This window comes from Mesoplodon densirostris, chromosome 9 (genome assembly GCF_025265405.1).
Source record: "Mesoplodon densirostris isolate mMesDen1 chromosome 9, mMesDen1 primary haplotype, whole genome shotgun sequence".
NCBI lineage: Eukaryota > Metazoa > Chordata > Mammalia > Artiodactyla > Ziphiidae > Mesoplodon > Mesoplodon densirostris.
The window spans coordinates 68,043,948-68,060,627 of NC_082669.1; the positions used below are offsets into that span (position 1 = coordinate 68,043,948).

At 55.0% G+C, this 16,680-nt stretch overlaps 1 protein-coding gene and 1 pseudogene across 2 annotated transcripts in view; both read left to right on the top strand.

Annotated features, from left to right (window-relative positions):
* The window catches only part of MINDY4 (MINDY lysine 48 deubiquitinase 4), a 164,126-nt gene extending 151,753 nt beyond the window's left edge, over nucleotides 1–12,373 (top strand). The window contains exons 17-18 of one of the 2 annotated variants that reach the window (XM_060107468.1): nucleotides 483–555; nucleotides 10,546–12,373. In XM_060107468.1, the coding sequence (XP_059963451.1) occupies nucleotides 483–555; nucleotides 10,546–10,594 (122 nt within the window). In that variant the 3' untranslated portion in view covers nucleotides 10,595–12,373. Of the gene's footprint in view, nucleotides 1–482; nucleotides 556–7,445; nucleotides 7,661–10,545 lie in introns of those variants that run through there. The other variant, XM_060107469.1, reaches the window with a different exon arrangement.
* Nucleotides 7,502–9,037, top strand: LOC132495627 (oxysterol-binding protein-related protein 9-like; annotated as a pseudogene).
* Nucleotides 12,374–16,680: the final 4,307 nt, after the last annotated feature.

A 16,680-nucleotide genomic window follows, 5' to 3' on the forward strand; every position in this document is an offset into this window, starting at 1 on the left:
AGAACAACGCAGACTGGGGGGGTCAGAGGGCGAGTGTGCGCAGATCCTCCTGCAGGAGGGGGCCGGAGCTGGGCCTTGAGAAACTGATGGCCTTAAGGGTACAAGGTGAGGTCGAGACTACATAGCAGACAGTATCACGGCAACAAGTTGGGGTTTTATTCTCCAGGCAGTGGGGAGCCATGGAAGGTTTTGGAGCAGGGGAGTGGTGGGCTAAGACATGTTTTTAGAAAGAATTATTCTGGTAGCTGAAAGGGGGCAGGAGGGTGGGGTGGAGACTGGAGGTGGGAGGCCAGTGAGCAGGGACATCTGTGGTGTCCGGGTCAGAACTGATGGGCAGGAACCAGGGAGGGTCCAAATAAGAAGAGAAGAGGGGCAGGTACCGGAAGAGTCAGGTCCCAGGAGTAGGGTTGCTGGTGCTGACCTCGGGGTGAACGTGGGCTCCGGGCTGATGAGCGTGTGCCTCTCTCCCCGCCGCTCCCCAGACACCACCCAGACCGTCCCTGAGGACAGAGACAACGACCTCGTTCCTCCCCTGGAGCTGTGCATCAGAACCAAGTGAGTCAGGCCCATCTGTGGCTTTGGGGCCTTGCCTGAGTGGCTGGGAGGAGCAGTGGTTGGGAGTGGCCTGCAGGAAGCGGGGTGGGTTCCTGGATTGTCCCAACTAGGAGGGGTGTGGTGAGGGGCCGGTAGGACCCCTGCAGACTGCAAAGACACAGTGCTTGGGTTTGTCTGTATGTGGCATTTTGTGGTCACCATGGCCCAGGGAGACGTGTGCGACTGGCGAGATGCCGTGTCTTCAGATAGCTCCCCAAGATGCCCCGTGGCAGGGGGTGGAGGTGAGCTGGTGCCTCCTGAGAGCTCCCCTCATTCCAGGCAGCAGCTGCCAGGTGTGCTGAGTGCTGTTAGGCCCGCAGGAGGAAGAGCGAGTGAGGTTATCTGGTGGTGGCGGTGGAGCTCGGGCAGGATCGGAAGCGCGGCCAGGGTGTGCTCGGAGGTGGCTTCCTGGAGCAGCGACCCTCACGCGGGAGGAACAGCCCCCGTCCTTCTGCGGGTGCGGGTGCGGCCGTCTGAACACTGAGTGGAGGTGCCCCAGAGGCAGTGGGGTTGCCGGCGGGGGTCCTTGGCTCGTCTCACCCAGCCCTCAGTCTTTAAGGGAAACTGAGGCTCAGGCCAGGGGAGGCGGGTGAATAGGAGTTCTCTGACCAGGCCCCAGGGCTGGGGCAGCAACCGTCCCCCCAACCCCCACCCCGCGGACTGGCGGTTGTAGCCGTTGGGAATCATAAAGTCTTTGGGTGGTGACTTGGAGGCCTCAGGGTGCAGTGGGAGGGGCAGGCCTGGGGGAGGGAGGAGACCTGGATTCCAGTGGGGAAGCGTTAGAACTTGCCAGTGTGGTGAGCATGCGTTCTGGCGTTTGAATCCTGGCCTTGCTGCTTTCTGGCTAAGAGCCATTGGACCTCTCCTGTCTATACCTCACTTTGTCATCTGTAAAATGGGGGCAGTGTCCGTGCCTGGCTCACACGGCTGTTGTGAAGAGCGCCCTCGTTAACGTTGTCTCAGCCGCTCCTGACTCTCTGTGACCTCGGGCGGAACCTCTGTTTTCCTGTTTGTGAAATGGTGGGGTTTGGGGTGGAGGATGTAGGCCATGGCTGGGGCCCTGCGGCTCTGACCGCCTGCGATCCAGTGGGCTCCCCTGGAGTCTAGGGCTGCTGCCCACCCACGGGCAAGTGAGCCCTTGAATGGAGCCAAAGAGAGAAAGAGGACTCCACATACACAGCCCCCAGGGACTGTTTCCCAGGGAGGGGACGTGGAGGAGACGTCGTGACATCTTCATTACCGCCCCACCCACGCGTCCACCTGCTCACCCGTCCACCTGCCCGCCCACTGGGCCAGGGACGGAGCATTCCTGTGGGGTCACGTGCCAGCGTTTCTTTCACCGGGAGGATTAAAGGCACATGCAGGTCGCTTTCCTTTCATGTACAAAGGGCCACTCATTCAGAGTGATGAGAGAAGGGCTGCATGGGGGAAGGAGGTGACACCAGCCTTGGCACCTTCTGCAGGACGGGGTGGGAGGCCACAGGGCATCCTTCCTGCAGGAGGACCTGCCCAGCAGGGCTCTGGACCGCACCCTGGGCACAGGCTCCACCCCGCCTCCAGACCCCTGGGACCCCTCGCTGAAGCCCTACGTCTGTCTCTGTGCCCCTCCCAGGGGTGTCCCACCGCCCCAGACCTCTGCATCTGCCCCCGTCTGGAGTAACTCCTCTTTCCCCAAGAATGCTTCTGCTGCAGGACTCGACTCACCAGGCACCTCCCAGGGGCCTGGGGATTGGGCTCAGCCCTAATTGGCAAGTGCTTGAGAATGACTTGGGGCTCTGGTCTGTCAGGGAGCTCAGTCCAGAGACATCTGAGTGTGAACGTGGGCCCGGAGCACCTCTTCTTCTTCTGTGAGCTGTCCCTTCTCCCAGAACCTACCCCTGTCCCCGGGGCCATGTGCCATGAAATGCACCAGCGAAATGACGGCATGTGAAATGATCTGCAGAGGCTGCACACAACAGGAAGCGAGCCCTCGGCCTGGGGCAGGCGGTCCAGTCTGAGTCCCTGCCCTGCCCTTGTCTGTCCCTGCTCACTGTCGCGGGAGGAGCTTGGGCAGGGTTGAGCCTTGGCCTCTGCTCCAGCAGTGCTTCCTAGTCCTCGTCACAGATAGCACATCATCGTACTGCGGCAACACAAAGGGTTAGGGACAAGTGGCTTGGGGACTCTGGTTGACCCAGTCTCTGCCCAGTGCCGTGATGGCTGAGGGGATCAATGGTCCAGCACGTCTGTATTTGTCTATGGCCGCCCACTGGGAAGATTTGCTAGAGCATATGATCATCAGGGTTCAGCGGGCATCCCCGCTGGAGGGTGTGGTAAAACACAGATTGCTGGGTCCCACCCCTGGGGCTTCTGGCTCAGTAGGTCTGGGATGAGGCCTGAGAATCTGCATTTGTCAAGAGTTCCCCGGTGCTCCTGGTGCTGCTGTCCTGGGACGGCACTGTGAGAACTGAAGTTCTGGTGGCTGCTGAAGGCGGTGCCTACCTCTCCCTCACCCTCCCTGGCTGCCTTGTGAGAGTCAGATGTCAGGTGAGGTGCTGACCCTCCAGCATCTGGTCTGCTGTAACATACCAGACCAGGGGTACTTTCTTCCTGGCTCCACTGGCTGCCCCCTGCCCCCCCCCCCACCCCACCAGGTCTGTTGGCTCGGTCCATCTGGGCAGTTAACACGGTGAGACTTTTTCCCAGCATCATTCCCGGAAAGCTGAATGGGTGAGTGAATAGCGGGAACGCAGGGTTTTTCCCCCTCTGTACCCATCAGATAACATACCCCACTGTAATGGGAAACAACAGGCCCAGCCTCCTGGAATCCTGTTCCGAGGGGTTGGATTACAAAGGCTTTGCGTATTGTTTTCATCCCAGATTCTCAAACAGCTCAAAGGGAGAAACTTGGGAAAGTAGCCTTCAAGGTCAGTGAGACCCGCTAAAGCTGGGGCCCTGTCTCTTAGGGGATAAGTCCTGCTGCCTTGACAGGAAGGGCATATGGCCCGAGCTCAGGTCATTTCCAAGGCCAGTCAGAGTCCAAGCACCCGCTGAAAGGCAGCCGAGCACTCATGGCAGGGTAGGCCAACCTGCGGGCTGGCGGGGTTTCCCTCTCATCACTTCAACCTCATGGAACCCCTGGACTGGACTCCATGGAAGAAACAGCTGGATAAGACGCACTTCTTGCTCTCAGAGTTCACAGTCAAATAGAGGTCAAGTTCAGAATCAACTCTGTTCTAATCCAGGGAGAGATGCACCACCTGCCCTCAAAACCACCTCTGTTGCCCCATAAGAACCTCTGACATTCACGCTAACCCACACGGAGCATGCCACCCACATCCCTGGCCACCTGGCCACCTGCTTGGGATCCACAGAAAGGCCCTTGGACACCGCCCGATATGGCCCTTCCTTCTACAGATGGGGTCGCCGGAGTGGAGGTCTGACGCCAGGCCACACCTCGAGTCGAGCAGTTCAGGGCCTGGAGCTTAGGCCGGTGCTATCCCAGTCCAGTGGAAGGTCACTGAGCAGGCAGTGTGACTTCCTGCCACCTGGCTTTGTTGCCACGGTGACATTGCACAAGACCAGACTGCCAGTTTGGCCTTTGGAGAAGAGCATCCTAACTTGAACCACCCCCGGGCCCCGTGCTGTCTCCACTCTCTGGTGTGACGCACACCTAGACCTCAGAGAAGCTCCTGTTACCTTCGCTTGTGTCTGTCCCCCAGCCTTCTCCCTCCTCTGTTCTCTAACCATCTCAGCAAAAAAAAAAAAAAAAAAGACTCATTTATGGTCGTTTCCAAAGAAGACACACACAGTGACCTCTCTCAAGCTTCCAGCCTCGCTAGAATGGGAGTAAATGAAAGGGTTGTCACCAGGCCAGAGAAAAGAGGAAAGAACTCATAACCGGGGCCTGGGCCTGGGCGACAGATGTTCCTGTTTGGAGGCGCAGACAAAAAATGGAAAATGTCATTTCAGCTGGGAACGGTGCCTTTGAGGGGCTGGAGCCGAGCGCCTGCCTCCCTCACCTGCGCACCCACTCGCCCGAGGCGTCTGCTCCAGCCTTCACGCCTCTGCTGACACCCTTCTTGCTTAGATGCCCTCTTCACAGTGCCTCTCCCCCATTGAGGGAGGGCTCCTGGGTGCTCCCACTGCCCAGCCCCCTCTTGTGCCTGCAGCCCACGCACACAGCCACCCCTGGTCTCCTTGTTCATGGCACGTGCAACGCCACTATGCGGAGCGGAGCAGCCAGCAAGAGTCTGGAGACCCCAGCTGCGTCCTGGCTCTGCTGCCGTCACGTGGCACAACCTCTGGAAGGGCTGGCTCTGTCTGGACCTCAGTTTCCCCATCTGTCGGTTGGGTAAAACGATGCCTTCCCTGAGCTGTTATGAGGTCGAGAGGAGATATAGAAGCATTCCCTCTCCTTTGGAGACCTCAGGGGTCTCACAGGCAAGTGGGGGGAGGAGGAAGAATGGGAGGAGGCAGAGGGGAAGGGACGAGAGAGCGGAGGTGGGTGATGGACAGGGCTCGGTGACCACCGGGGTCAAAGGGGAGGGAGAGTGAAGTGTGATGAAGACTCAGGTTTTCCCTCTGGTGCCTGGGCTTGAGGAGGGGCAGGGCGTGTACAGGGGGTGTGTTCACTCAGCAGCATCCCTGGGAGCCCAGCACAGAGCTAGAGGTCATTGAGGGGATGGAGGCAAGTGAGACCAGCTCTGCCCTTTAGGGGCTCACAGTCTAGCAGGAGAGGGAGACCCCATGACAGCATGGCCGGGGAGAGCCTGCCAGCAGTGCTGAGGGAGGATACTTCCAGAGGGAGGGATCCTGGATCTGACCCTGAAGGAGGAGGGGTGGAGAGGGAGGATGGTCCTTCCAGGTGGAGGGCGCAGCACCGGCCAGGTTCGCAGGTGAGAGACAGCCTTGGGGCTCATTCTGTAGTTGCCCTGACTGCCAGCAGCTGACGCGTAGGACAGGACACTTGCACACACGGTACTTGTCTGGAAATCCAAAGTGAGTAAGAGAAGAGCTTGGGTGTATTTCTACTGGTCAGCTCTGGTGGCTTTAAAACCAGGCCTGCCCTCTTCTCCTTGCTGATACAGCAAAACATCATGTTCAAAATCTGTGAAGTCAGGTAACTGCTGCTCTGATGCAGTGATGGCTGCTGGGGAAGAAAGGAATTCAGTCGTGGGCAAGAGATGGGCCTGCCCATGACGCTGAGCTGATCTCAGCTCTGGGGACCACGGCATCTTCACTGAGCTCAACCCCGAAGCCGGTGGTTCTCAACTGGGGGCAGTTTTGCACCCCGGGGGATATTTGGCAAAGTCTGGGGACATTTTTGGTTGTTACTCGTTTGCGGGAGGGTGCCAGATGTCCTACAATGCACAAGACAGCCCTCCTCCCCCCCCAGACAACAGAATTATCCAGACCAAAATGTCTGCTGTGCCCAGGTTGAGGCACGCTGCTCTAAACTCTCACACCCTCAGCCTCCTCTACATCAGCATAGATGAGTGAGCCTTGACCGGCGCCTCTGCACTCAGAAAGCAGTCCATTCCATCCCTCCCCTTTCTCTATCAGCCCCTAATTGCATATGCAGAGTTCTTCTTTTTCATCCTTGTAACTGATCCATAGACTTTCAGAACTGTTCCTACGGGGGAACCATTCATCCCCTAAATAAGCACAGTATCCCAGCATTGCAGCCCTTTCAAAACGTCTCTGCTTTGATTTCCTCTTGTGGTTGTGAACTGCTTCTTTCTGTGTTTCTAATACTCTCCCTGCCTCAGCACCTGTAGTCCAGGATTGGGTAGGTTAGTTACCTCTGTGAAAAGCCTCACAGGTAGCATAAACCTCCCAGCCTGACGTTAGGACTCGGTGACTGTTGGTGTGACCTGGGCTCTAGCAGCAGATGAATATGACTCACCCCTGCACTGAGGCAAAACCCTATTTTGTCACATTGGGAGCTCACAGGAGGAACTTCTGTCTGCCTGTCAGTATGGGCAGAGGAGGGCGATAAGGGAAGGGCCTTGGGGGCCAGGCTGAGGGTGGATCTTATAGGGATACAGGAAGTCTGGTCTATTTCTGACTCTTCCCCCTTCTTCTCTCCATGACTGGAGGCAGGAATCCAAACTGGTCTGGGCAGTAGTTTGGCCTTTGCAAACCTGCGTCCCTGGTGCCTGTCTGGAGCCAGGCTCTGGGTGGGAATGTTACTCCCCTCTCTTCCTTCCACCTGCCACCCCTGGATGTCTGGATTCATGATGTGCCCCTAGTGTCTAAGATTTTGATAGGAAACTTACAGAGGCTGATACTCCTCTACAAGTCTTAACAGGACAGTAAGTCCCCTACGTACGAACGAGTTCCATTCCAAGAGAGCATTCGTTAAGTCCAGCGAAGTTAGCCTAGGTGCCCAACTAACACAGTCGACTATATAGTACTGTACTGTAATAGGTTTATAATACTTTTCATAAAATAATACATAAAAAACAAAAAAAACCTACAAAAATAAAGAAAACATTTTTAAGCTTATAGTACAGTACCTTGAAAAGTACAGTAGTGCAGTACAATAGCTGGCACATGGGCTGGCATCGAGTGAACAGGCAAGACGAGTTACTGACTGGAGGAGGGAGAGGAGGTGGGAGATGGTAGAGCTGAAGGATCGTAAGCAACAGGAGATGGAGGGCAAGCTGCAGTTTCACTCACACCTGACGTGGACGGAGCGCACGTTTGCATCTTTGAAAGTTCGCAACTTGAAGGTTCATATGTAGGGGACTTACTGTAAAAGCTTTTTAATGATGTGTTTCAAAACTGCAACAATGATGAACAGAGCAAGAAAACTGAAAACCTCAGGTTGCAGGGTAGAATCACTAAGGCTTTGTCTTATGTTGCTACAGGTTGCTAAAGTGCTGTTAACCCAGTAGATGCTGTAGGTCCACCTACTCCCTTGGAACCTGTGGTTATCTCAATGCCTTCCCAGCTTGCCTGACCTCCCGAACCTGCTCAGTTGTGCAAGTCAGAGCTGCATGTGTCTTCCCTACCAGCTGAACCTATATTGGCTACCCTGAGACATCATCAGGGTCCAGCACCAAAAGTGCAGGCGGTGGGCACTCACCACCAAGGAGCAGCCTGAATTCTCCCGGGGTTGCCAAGTTGTCTCCAGATACCTACCATCCCAGTATCTCTCCTTTGAGCAGTGATGAATGCTATGATGCTGATGGATTCCATCAAAGTGGCTCAACCCCAAAACGTCTAATCGATTCCTCTAGATCCGCCTCAGTGCTGACACACAGGAAGCAGTCTAAAGCACCCAGGTTCCAAAGAATCACTTAATTCTTCCACATCTAATGGAACAAGTGATGCTGACCATGTCGATGCACATGATATGACTGATGATAAAGCAGAGGCAGGGTCCATGGATGAGCACGAGAGGTTATCACACATTTCTTATCACAGGTTAGGCTTGGAATGGATCTTACTAAGGTAGTTCTTCCAAAAATTACTCTTGAGAGAAGCCCCCTTCTAGAAATATATGCAAACTTTTTGCACATCCAGACCCGCCTCTGAGTATCTGTGAGCAGAAGGATCCCAGGGACCAAATGGTTCAGGTGGTCATATGGTAGCTCTCAGACTTTCGTGCAGGAAGCAAAGGATCAGTTGCCAAAAAGCCACACAACTGCATTTTGGGTGAGACCTTGCAGCCTCAGGAGGCACTGCCAAGTGACACTGAAGAGAACAGAGAGCTAGTTTTAGAGGGACTCATTTCTTGAAACAGTATAACATTCGTGGCTGAGCAACTTTTCCACCATCCACCCATCTCAGCCTTTTTTTGCTGAGTGTTTTAACGAGAAGATGCAATCCAGCATTCATATATGGACCAGATGAAAATTTCTTGGGATGTTGATTGGCGTGCACAACATAGGGCAGGGCTGTGCCTTGTGTCTAGACTATGACAACTGTTACATTCTCACATTCCCCAGTGGTTACGGAAGGCTTGTCCTTACAGCGCCGTGGGTGGAGCTAGGAAGAGAACGCACATATCAGTTGTTCCAAAACGAGCTATATGCAAATATTGTCTCCCATGCTACTCCTGCACAGAATTACCACTAAGATTTTTTCTTCTCCAAATGACAGATCTGTTTGCTCACTTGAAGGGAAATGGAATGGTGTAAAATATGCAAAATTCTCAACAGGGGTTCTTACAGTCTTTACAGGAGACCAAGAAGTTGCTGGTAATCAGGAGGAAAGCAGGTTGGAAAAACAGAGTATGAATCCCACTGCCTCTGCAAGGCTGTCTCTCTCGACCTAAAAATCAGAGACGTTGAGGTGGCCATTGAAGCAAGGCACAAGCGAGAAGAAAGACAAAGAGCAGAAGCCTGAGGAAGGAATAGAGAGAAATTCAGTGGAGGTCTAGGTTATTCATGATGATGGAGAACGTTGGCTTTATGGCGAACCACTACTGAAACTTTGTGATGCTTCTAAGCATTAGATTGGGAAATGCAACAGCCTTACTTTGGGAGAACCTGTTCACTCCCTTCTTGCAGCAGGTCCAATCTCAGGGATACAGGCAGACCTCAGAGATATTGTGGGTTCGTTGCAGACCAGTGCAGTAAAGCGAGTCATACAAATTTTTGGTTTCCCAATGCATATGAGAGTTATGTTTACACTATCCTGTAGTCTGTCAAGCATGCAATAGCATTATGTCTAAAAAGCAATGTACACATCTTAATTAGAAAATACTTTATTGCTAAAAATGCTGTCATCTGACCCTTCAGTGAGTTGTAATCTGTCTGTGATAATAACATCAAAGATCACTGATCACCATAACAAATTTAATAATAATGGAAAAGTTTGAACTGCTTCGAGAATTACTCAGATGTGACACGGAGACACAGAACAAATGCTGTTGGAAAAAATGGCACCGATAGACTTGCTTGACACAGGGTTGCCATAAACCTTCAGTTTGTAAAAAAAAAAAAAAACAACACAGTATCTGTGAAGAGCGATAAAGTGAAGCCCAATAAAATGAGGTCTGCCTGTACTGGACTTTGCAACGCAGATGTACAAGTAAAGTAAAAGCATCCCCTGTTTTCCTCCCCTGTGGCAGTTACAATTATGACTTCAGTCCTGAAGAAAAACTTCAGGTTTTGAAAATGTCTGCTCCCTCCCCAAACCCCACACCCTGGGAAGCGTTTCTAAACCCCAGTCTCAGAGTCTGTGCTCCAGTACTGCTGTTGAGGCGTGCAACAGCTGTTTCCTAGTTTGTATAATCTTAGGATGTACGTCTATGTATAATACGCCTAATGACAGATTTTTCAGAAATGTTCCATCGGCTATAAATGATTCCTCTGAGTTGTTTTAGAAAACTAGTTCCATGTATTAAAATCAAGTGCTGGTCTCACCTGTAATAACTTTAATTTTGGAATTGAACTATTATTAAATTGTGTCTAAACCTGGACTCCTGTTTAATTATACTCAGTGCTTCTTAAGGCTTCATAAAGTAAGTTTTTAAAAAGGCAAATCAGTGCTTTACTGAACCGCTCACAGCCCTTCACTAGCAGTTCTTAAAGCAAAGCCCAGAATCCTTGCAAGGCCTCCCGGGTCCCGTGTGGTGCCACTCCCGCTGGCTCCCTATGCCCTATGCCTACCTTTCTGGGCTCTGGCAACTGGACCTCCTTCCGTGCCTTGAACCCTCCAGGATGTCTCCATATCTAGGTCTTCCCATGTGCCTTTAAAGTGCCACCATCAGGCACCCCTGGAAAGTGGCTGGATTCAGATGCGTGTAGATCGTGCACCTCATTTGAGGGGTTTAGGTGCATTTGTTTTGTAGGGGCCTGGTGTGTAGGCTTGTCTGTGAGTGTGGAGGGGTGAGGTGGGCATGTTGGAACCTGAAATCCTCGAAGGCCCGGAGAGAGCAATTCCGGTGAGTGAGGGCAAGAGCTGGCTCCTGTGTGGGCCCCTGCAGCTCTAACTCTTTCTCTGTTCCTCTGCTCTTAGGTGGAAGGGGGCGTCAGTGAACTGGAATGGCTCAGACCCCATCCTGTGACCCTCCATGTGGGTGAGCCCCATGGCTTCAGCACACATCACTGGGGGTGACGGCTGAGCCCTGGGCCTCAGGGACAAGTCTGGGCCAGCACTGCTGCAGAAGCGTCCAGAACCTCCCTGCCTCTTCCATGAAGGGCCTGCGAAGGACTGTGCTGTGGACCCAGAGTGCTGCTGTGCAGCCCCTCCCAGCTGAGCGGTGACTGCCAAGGCCTGGAAGGAGGCTGGTGGGGCCTCTGCTGCCTTTTCTATGCATCCCTCCCTCGCTCCCTGCGGGGCCGGCCCCTTGCCAAGCCTCTGATATGGTCGGCCCGGGACCCTGGGCACTCGTTATTTCTGATGGTTGGCTTTCTATAAAACAGGAGTCAAACCCATGCTGAGGGCCGAACCTTATTTGTTCTGTTGCCGCAAAGGAAGCATGAGGTCTGACCGGCTCATGGCTGGGGCGGGGATGGTGATGGGTGGAGGGGCCTCAGAGCCCCGGAGACCTGTGGGCGAAGTCATCACCTAATGAGGGTCTCTGCAGGCGAACCATGCCCTCTGGCCCACTGGTGTCCCTGGCGGGGCCTCTGGTTTGGCCTGGCTTCTGTGGATCAGCCCCAGGTCTAAGGCACCAGGCTCCGAAAGCTGTGCAGACCAGGAGAAACTCAGGCTCCCTGGGAGCCCATCTCGGGGTCAACCTGGATCTCTGCGAGGCCCCATGAGGACAGTCATGTGGACCTGGAGGGTAGGCTACACCTGGCCAAGCAGATATGGGGAAAAGAACCTTTCAGGGAGGGACCTCTTGGCCAGGGAGGACAACGAGGTCAGGATGAGAAGAGGGACTGAGTGTGGTCCCCCATGTGGCTGCAGCGGGGCGTGTGTGGAGAGAACTGGCTGAGCTGCTCTGGTGGGCAGAGCCTGTGGAGACCCTCGCATTCCAGACTGAGGGTAAGATAGGTGGGAAGAGGGAAATCTCCATAATCACTCGTGAAGGGAAAATTGTACTCAGAGCCTCCTTTGTTCCAACAATTTATATCCAATGGATTCCAAAAAGGAATATGAGCAAGTATAGAAACACAATGGGAGGCTGGTGAAGAAGAAAGACCAGAGAGTTTTGTCAAAAACAGAAGCTGGGGGCCCCTCTGCAGTGGCTCCCAACGATGAACTGAGCGAGGGCGCCCAGTGGTAGGGCATGGCCTCCAGGAACCTCTATCACCTGTCTGTCCACACGGGAGTCAGGAGCCACCTCATGGCGGAGCCACGTCCAGGGCCCACCCTGCTGTGCCCCGTGGGTGCTTGGCTGGGAATCTTAGTGGGGCCCACAGAGGTGGGTGTTCATACATGGCGACCGGGGCACGCACTCCTCCGCCATGTGCCCTGACCCAGGGAGAATCATAGACACTGGACGGCAGCCAGTCCCCAGCCTCCGTGCGCCCCCTTGGGCTCAGGACACAAGCAGCTCAGGGGCTGTGCTCCCCGGCAGCGCTGGCTCAAGGGAGACCCCCTCCTCTTTAAGGGCCAGGCATGCAGGGGGCAAAGCTGGCATTTGGTGGTGACAACTAAAGAGCCTGTTTTGTGCTCTCGTGAGCTGGGTAAGAAGAGCAGTGGCCGGACTCTGGGTCTTTGGGGAGCGGCAGGGAAGAGCTGGCAGGGAGTGCTTTGTCCAGGCTGTGCACGGCCCCCGTGAAGTTTGCTATGTAAACTCCAGTGGCCATTCACAGCAGGCGTCCAGCAGAAATGCTTCCTATATGTCCCTGAAATGTTTATGCGTCTGTTTTCCTTGGCCAGGATCAGGCCTCTCCAGCTGAGCGACCGGGTAGAGGAAGTCGGTTTCCCTGCAGTGGCCTTGTTTATCAGCCTGGGAAGGAAAAGTGTGTCTTTTCAATAAAACACTTAACCTCCTGACCAGGGTGCCATGGGCGGAGCTGGAGAAATCAAAATATTCCCAGCGTTGCTTGGGAGGACCAGTTCCAACAAATGACAAAAGCACTTTTCTAGAAGCCGAGACATAGGTACATGTGCATCATGACGTCCCTTGCCTGGGACTTTCTGGAAAGGAAGATGAGCGAAGCCCAGCACCGCCCTCTCCCAGGTCCACAAGTCAGAATGAGTCCATGGTACCGCTGCCAAACCTACCAGAATGAAATGCAGGCGCTGCTTCCTCACACGTGGTGCCCCCCTTCTGGGCTGCGTGGTTTTCTAAGGAAACTGAGGGTAGTCTTCAGAGGGCCCATAGCCCGCCCCGCCCCCAAATTAAATTAAAATCTTTGTGTACATGTACATTTGTGTCATTTTCTGGGGAGGGAGTCTATAATCCACCTCATGGCCTTGATCTTGGAACAACTCCCCTGTCTTTTCCCCCAGAAGGTTAAGAACCATATCCTAGGGTCGAGTGGCCTCTCAAAGACTGAACCTGGGCTTGACTGCGCTCTCTCTCTGGCCGCCTCATGCACGGGGGAGCCGGTTTATTGAACACGCAGACCTCAGTGGGAGGTGAGCAGGAAGCAGCTTTATTCTTTCTTATTGCAGGTGGTTCCCTGTATCCGTGGGTCCTGCATCGGCGGATACTGAGGGCCCAACTATGGGATTTGAGCATCCTCGGAATTTGGTATCCTTGGTGCATCCTGGAACCAATCCCCCTTGAAGACCGAGGGACGTCTGTATTTCCCCTCGGATTCTCTTTCTCTCGATTGTTCGTTTCTTTGTCTCTGGATGAAAGGGTAGGCCAATTCCACTGCTCTTCCGGCAGTGTGACCGGAAGTTGCTGACGGCAACACCTAAGTCCGCTCTCATCACTGGAAAGATCCTCCTCCCCCTGTTCTTGTGGGGGACCTGCCACCCATAGGGGTCTCTCCTGAGTCAGGTGACTCGTCCCCAAGCTGGTGCTGATGGAGGCTCCCAGCACCTGCCCCCATCCAGCTTCCGGTGGAGTCAACCTCCCTCCTTCCCCTTTTAAAAAGACGGGAGTCTTCCTTCCGCAGGCTCCACATTTGAACAAGCAAAGCACCGGCACGTCTTTGCCTCTCCAATTCTGGAAGTCAGACCTTCCCACCTCAGGCCGCCTGTCTGCCCAGCCACCCATCGGGAGCAGTGACATGTCCTCGTCCCCAGGTGGGAGTCAGGGACCATCCCACACTGCAGGGCACACATGGCAGGCTTTCGAGGAGTTTTCTTGAAGCCTCCCTCGCTTGGCTTAAGGAGAGGAGATGCTCCACTAGGAGGCGGTGGGGAAGGGGATCGCAGCACACGGATGCCTCTCTCCAAGGAAGCTCTCACCAGCTGCTGGCCTCTTCCACTGCCAGCCCAGTGCTTCCTCACCTTCTCGCGAGGCTAGAGGGCGTGATGGGTGCGCCAACCTTGGCGGGACCATTTCCACCCTTCTCTGTAAGTTCTACACGGTTGCAGCACAGGTAAGAAGAAGAGTTTCCAGTAGAGCTGCGAGAATTCCCTGGGGGCCAGGGCTGGGACAGGGCTCGGAGGGGCGTTTGGGGAAATCCTAAGGTAGGGTTGCGTCCAGACTCCACCTGACTGCTCCCCAGGGTCTCCGTGTCTGAGCCGGAAGGGAAGGCAGGGGCGGGGGCTGGGGCCTACCCCATGGGAGGTACTGCTGGTGGAAGAGGGGGCATCAGTGGGCCCAGGCTTCTGGGAGGGCCGGGAGCGGTGAGGGGCAGGTCTTGGAAGCTCTGCCCTGGGGCTTGCGATTTTGTGGGGTGACAGTTTGGAAACTCAGAAGTCTTCCCCATAATGAAGAGGTACTGCCGTGTAGACACGAGGGAAGAAGCTGCATCGGGACCGGACGGCCTGAGTTTAGTCCTGACTCACCACTTCCTGCCTGTGTAGCCACGAGCACTTGACATAAGCTCTCTGGACCTCAGTTTCCTCATCGGCAAAATGAAATCCCCCCCCCGCCCCCCACAATAAGTCCGTAATGAGGATGAGGTGAGTCCATAGAGTGTGAGCACGGGGAATAGGGCCTGCACATCACAAGGACTTGGTAAGTGTTTGCTCTTAATATTTCCAGCGTGGGCTAGAAGAGGCTCCTCGGTGCAGCATCTAACCTGGACCTTGAAGGGTTTCGACAAGTGGAGAATTGGATGGAAGTTCATTCCAGCTGAAAGGAACGGTGAGGGCTGAGAGACCATCAAAGTCCAGGATGTCTTTTTGTCTCATCGGGGGGGCGACCCGAGAGTGGGAGGATGAGGACAGGAGGCAGAGTTGGTGAAGGACTTAGACGGTGGGCCCTGAGGGTGGGACGTTTTCTCCGGAGACAAGGCCTGCTCAGAGCTTTCCTTCAGACCTTTCTCCTTGGCAGGGGAGCGGGTGTGCAGCAGAGGCAGGGGGCACATCGAGGGGCTACTGTGACGCTCCCAGGGAGGACAGTACTAGTGGAGAGGCAAGGAGGGGATGGAGGCGACGCATGCTGATGACCTTTACTACCAGAGGCCCCATGGACCATCCTCACCGGCCACTGATTCCTTTCGGGATCCTGACACTTACAGGAGGCGAGGAGGCTGCCAAGTCCTTTTGCAGGTATTTCTCTCCACCCACCAGCGTCGTCCTCACTCCCTAATCACGCCCTAATCCTCACGGGGCTGTGGGAGCTGGAATTACCAGGCAAAAATGCCAGGCATTTGCGATAATGGGGATTGCTTAATGCAGGACGAGGGGTGGGCTGGCGGTGGGGGGGGGCGGGTGGCAGGCAGGCTGTCCTGGGCTTGGAGCATACCCCGCCAGCACCCACACGTTGCTGGGGATGCTGCTCCGGCAGACCTGCTCTGCATGACACAGGGAGCAGTACCCCCCCCACCCCCCCACCCCCCGGCTGGGCGCTCAGTCTGCCTTCCCGCCCCTCCTTCCATGCCATTTCAGTGTCGTGGTGCTTCATCCCACTGTCCGGCCCACATTCCCACATCCTGTTCCTCAGGAAGTCACTGAAAGCCCTCTCTTTACAGATGGGGAAACTGACCAGATAGCAGTCTGTAGTTAAGAGCCCTCCTAGGACGTTTCTCCTTCACGGGGGTCTCTTGGAGACCAGACCACCAGCGTGGTCTTTGGATGGAAGGGAATACATCTGAGGGGGAGGCCGTGGGGTGAGGGGATGATTCTAACCTCCTCTAATCCCGTCTCCGCCTCTGCCTTCTCCAGCTCCGTGCACTCCCCACCCCAGACCATAGCAGCTGCTTCCCTGGTGAGCCCCTCACTGCCCGAGGCATTCACAGCTGCTCTTTGCTGCACCTGGGTCCCTGCCCTCCAGCTCCCCGTGTCCGTCTGTCAAATACTACCTATCCCTCAAGGTCTGTCTCTAAGGGCCCTCCTCTAGGAAGCCCTCCTAGATTACCTGGCTGAGTGCCCTTGATCAGGTCCTCTCTCACAAGCCCAGCTCCCAGTGAGTGGGTGCCGGTCACACAGCTACCGGTTTCCCCCTTTACTGTGTGTGTGTGTGTGTGTGTGGCAGGGGCCACCTGGTCTTCCCTCTCTCCCTCGTCCCCGCCACCAACCGGTACCAGTCCCATCATGGGGAGATGAAACTCAAGGTCCATTCCCCTCTTTGAAGAAGCCCCTTCAGGCCTACATCTGGCCCCTCCCTTCACCCCCTGCCCCACCTCCGGGCGTAAAGCCACAGTCACTGGGTGTCTGACTGGGGAAGTGCTGCCTGAGGTCTCTAGACCGTTGAGTTGGCTGTCGTTTTGAGATTAAACCTGGCGCCTTTCCTGTGGCCTCTGATAAGGGTGATCCTGGGTGCTTATCTGGCAAGTCCTGTTTTAAGGCCTGCTGACATCTGCGAGGCTCAGCAAAGTCTCACCTCCCTGTGGAGTGGAGCCCTGGGGGATAAGTGCCCACCTCCCCTTCCCCATCTCCTTGTGCCCTGCTGGGGCACCCAGGGTAGGCACTCTCAGGGCACTGGGGACACTGGGCCCTGCCCCCTCTGCCTCAGCCCTCCCCTGCCCTAGCACAGGGGCCGAAACTGAGCGGGTGCTATTAATAATTACACGAGGACAATTGTGTCAACGGACTGCGCTGTGTGTGGGAACCTTAGTCTAAGGAAGGATTGTTCCATTATTGATTGATCTCCTGGCACCCTATTCTCCAAACTCCTGGGCTCAGATC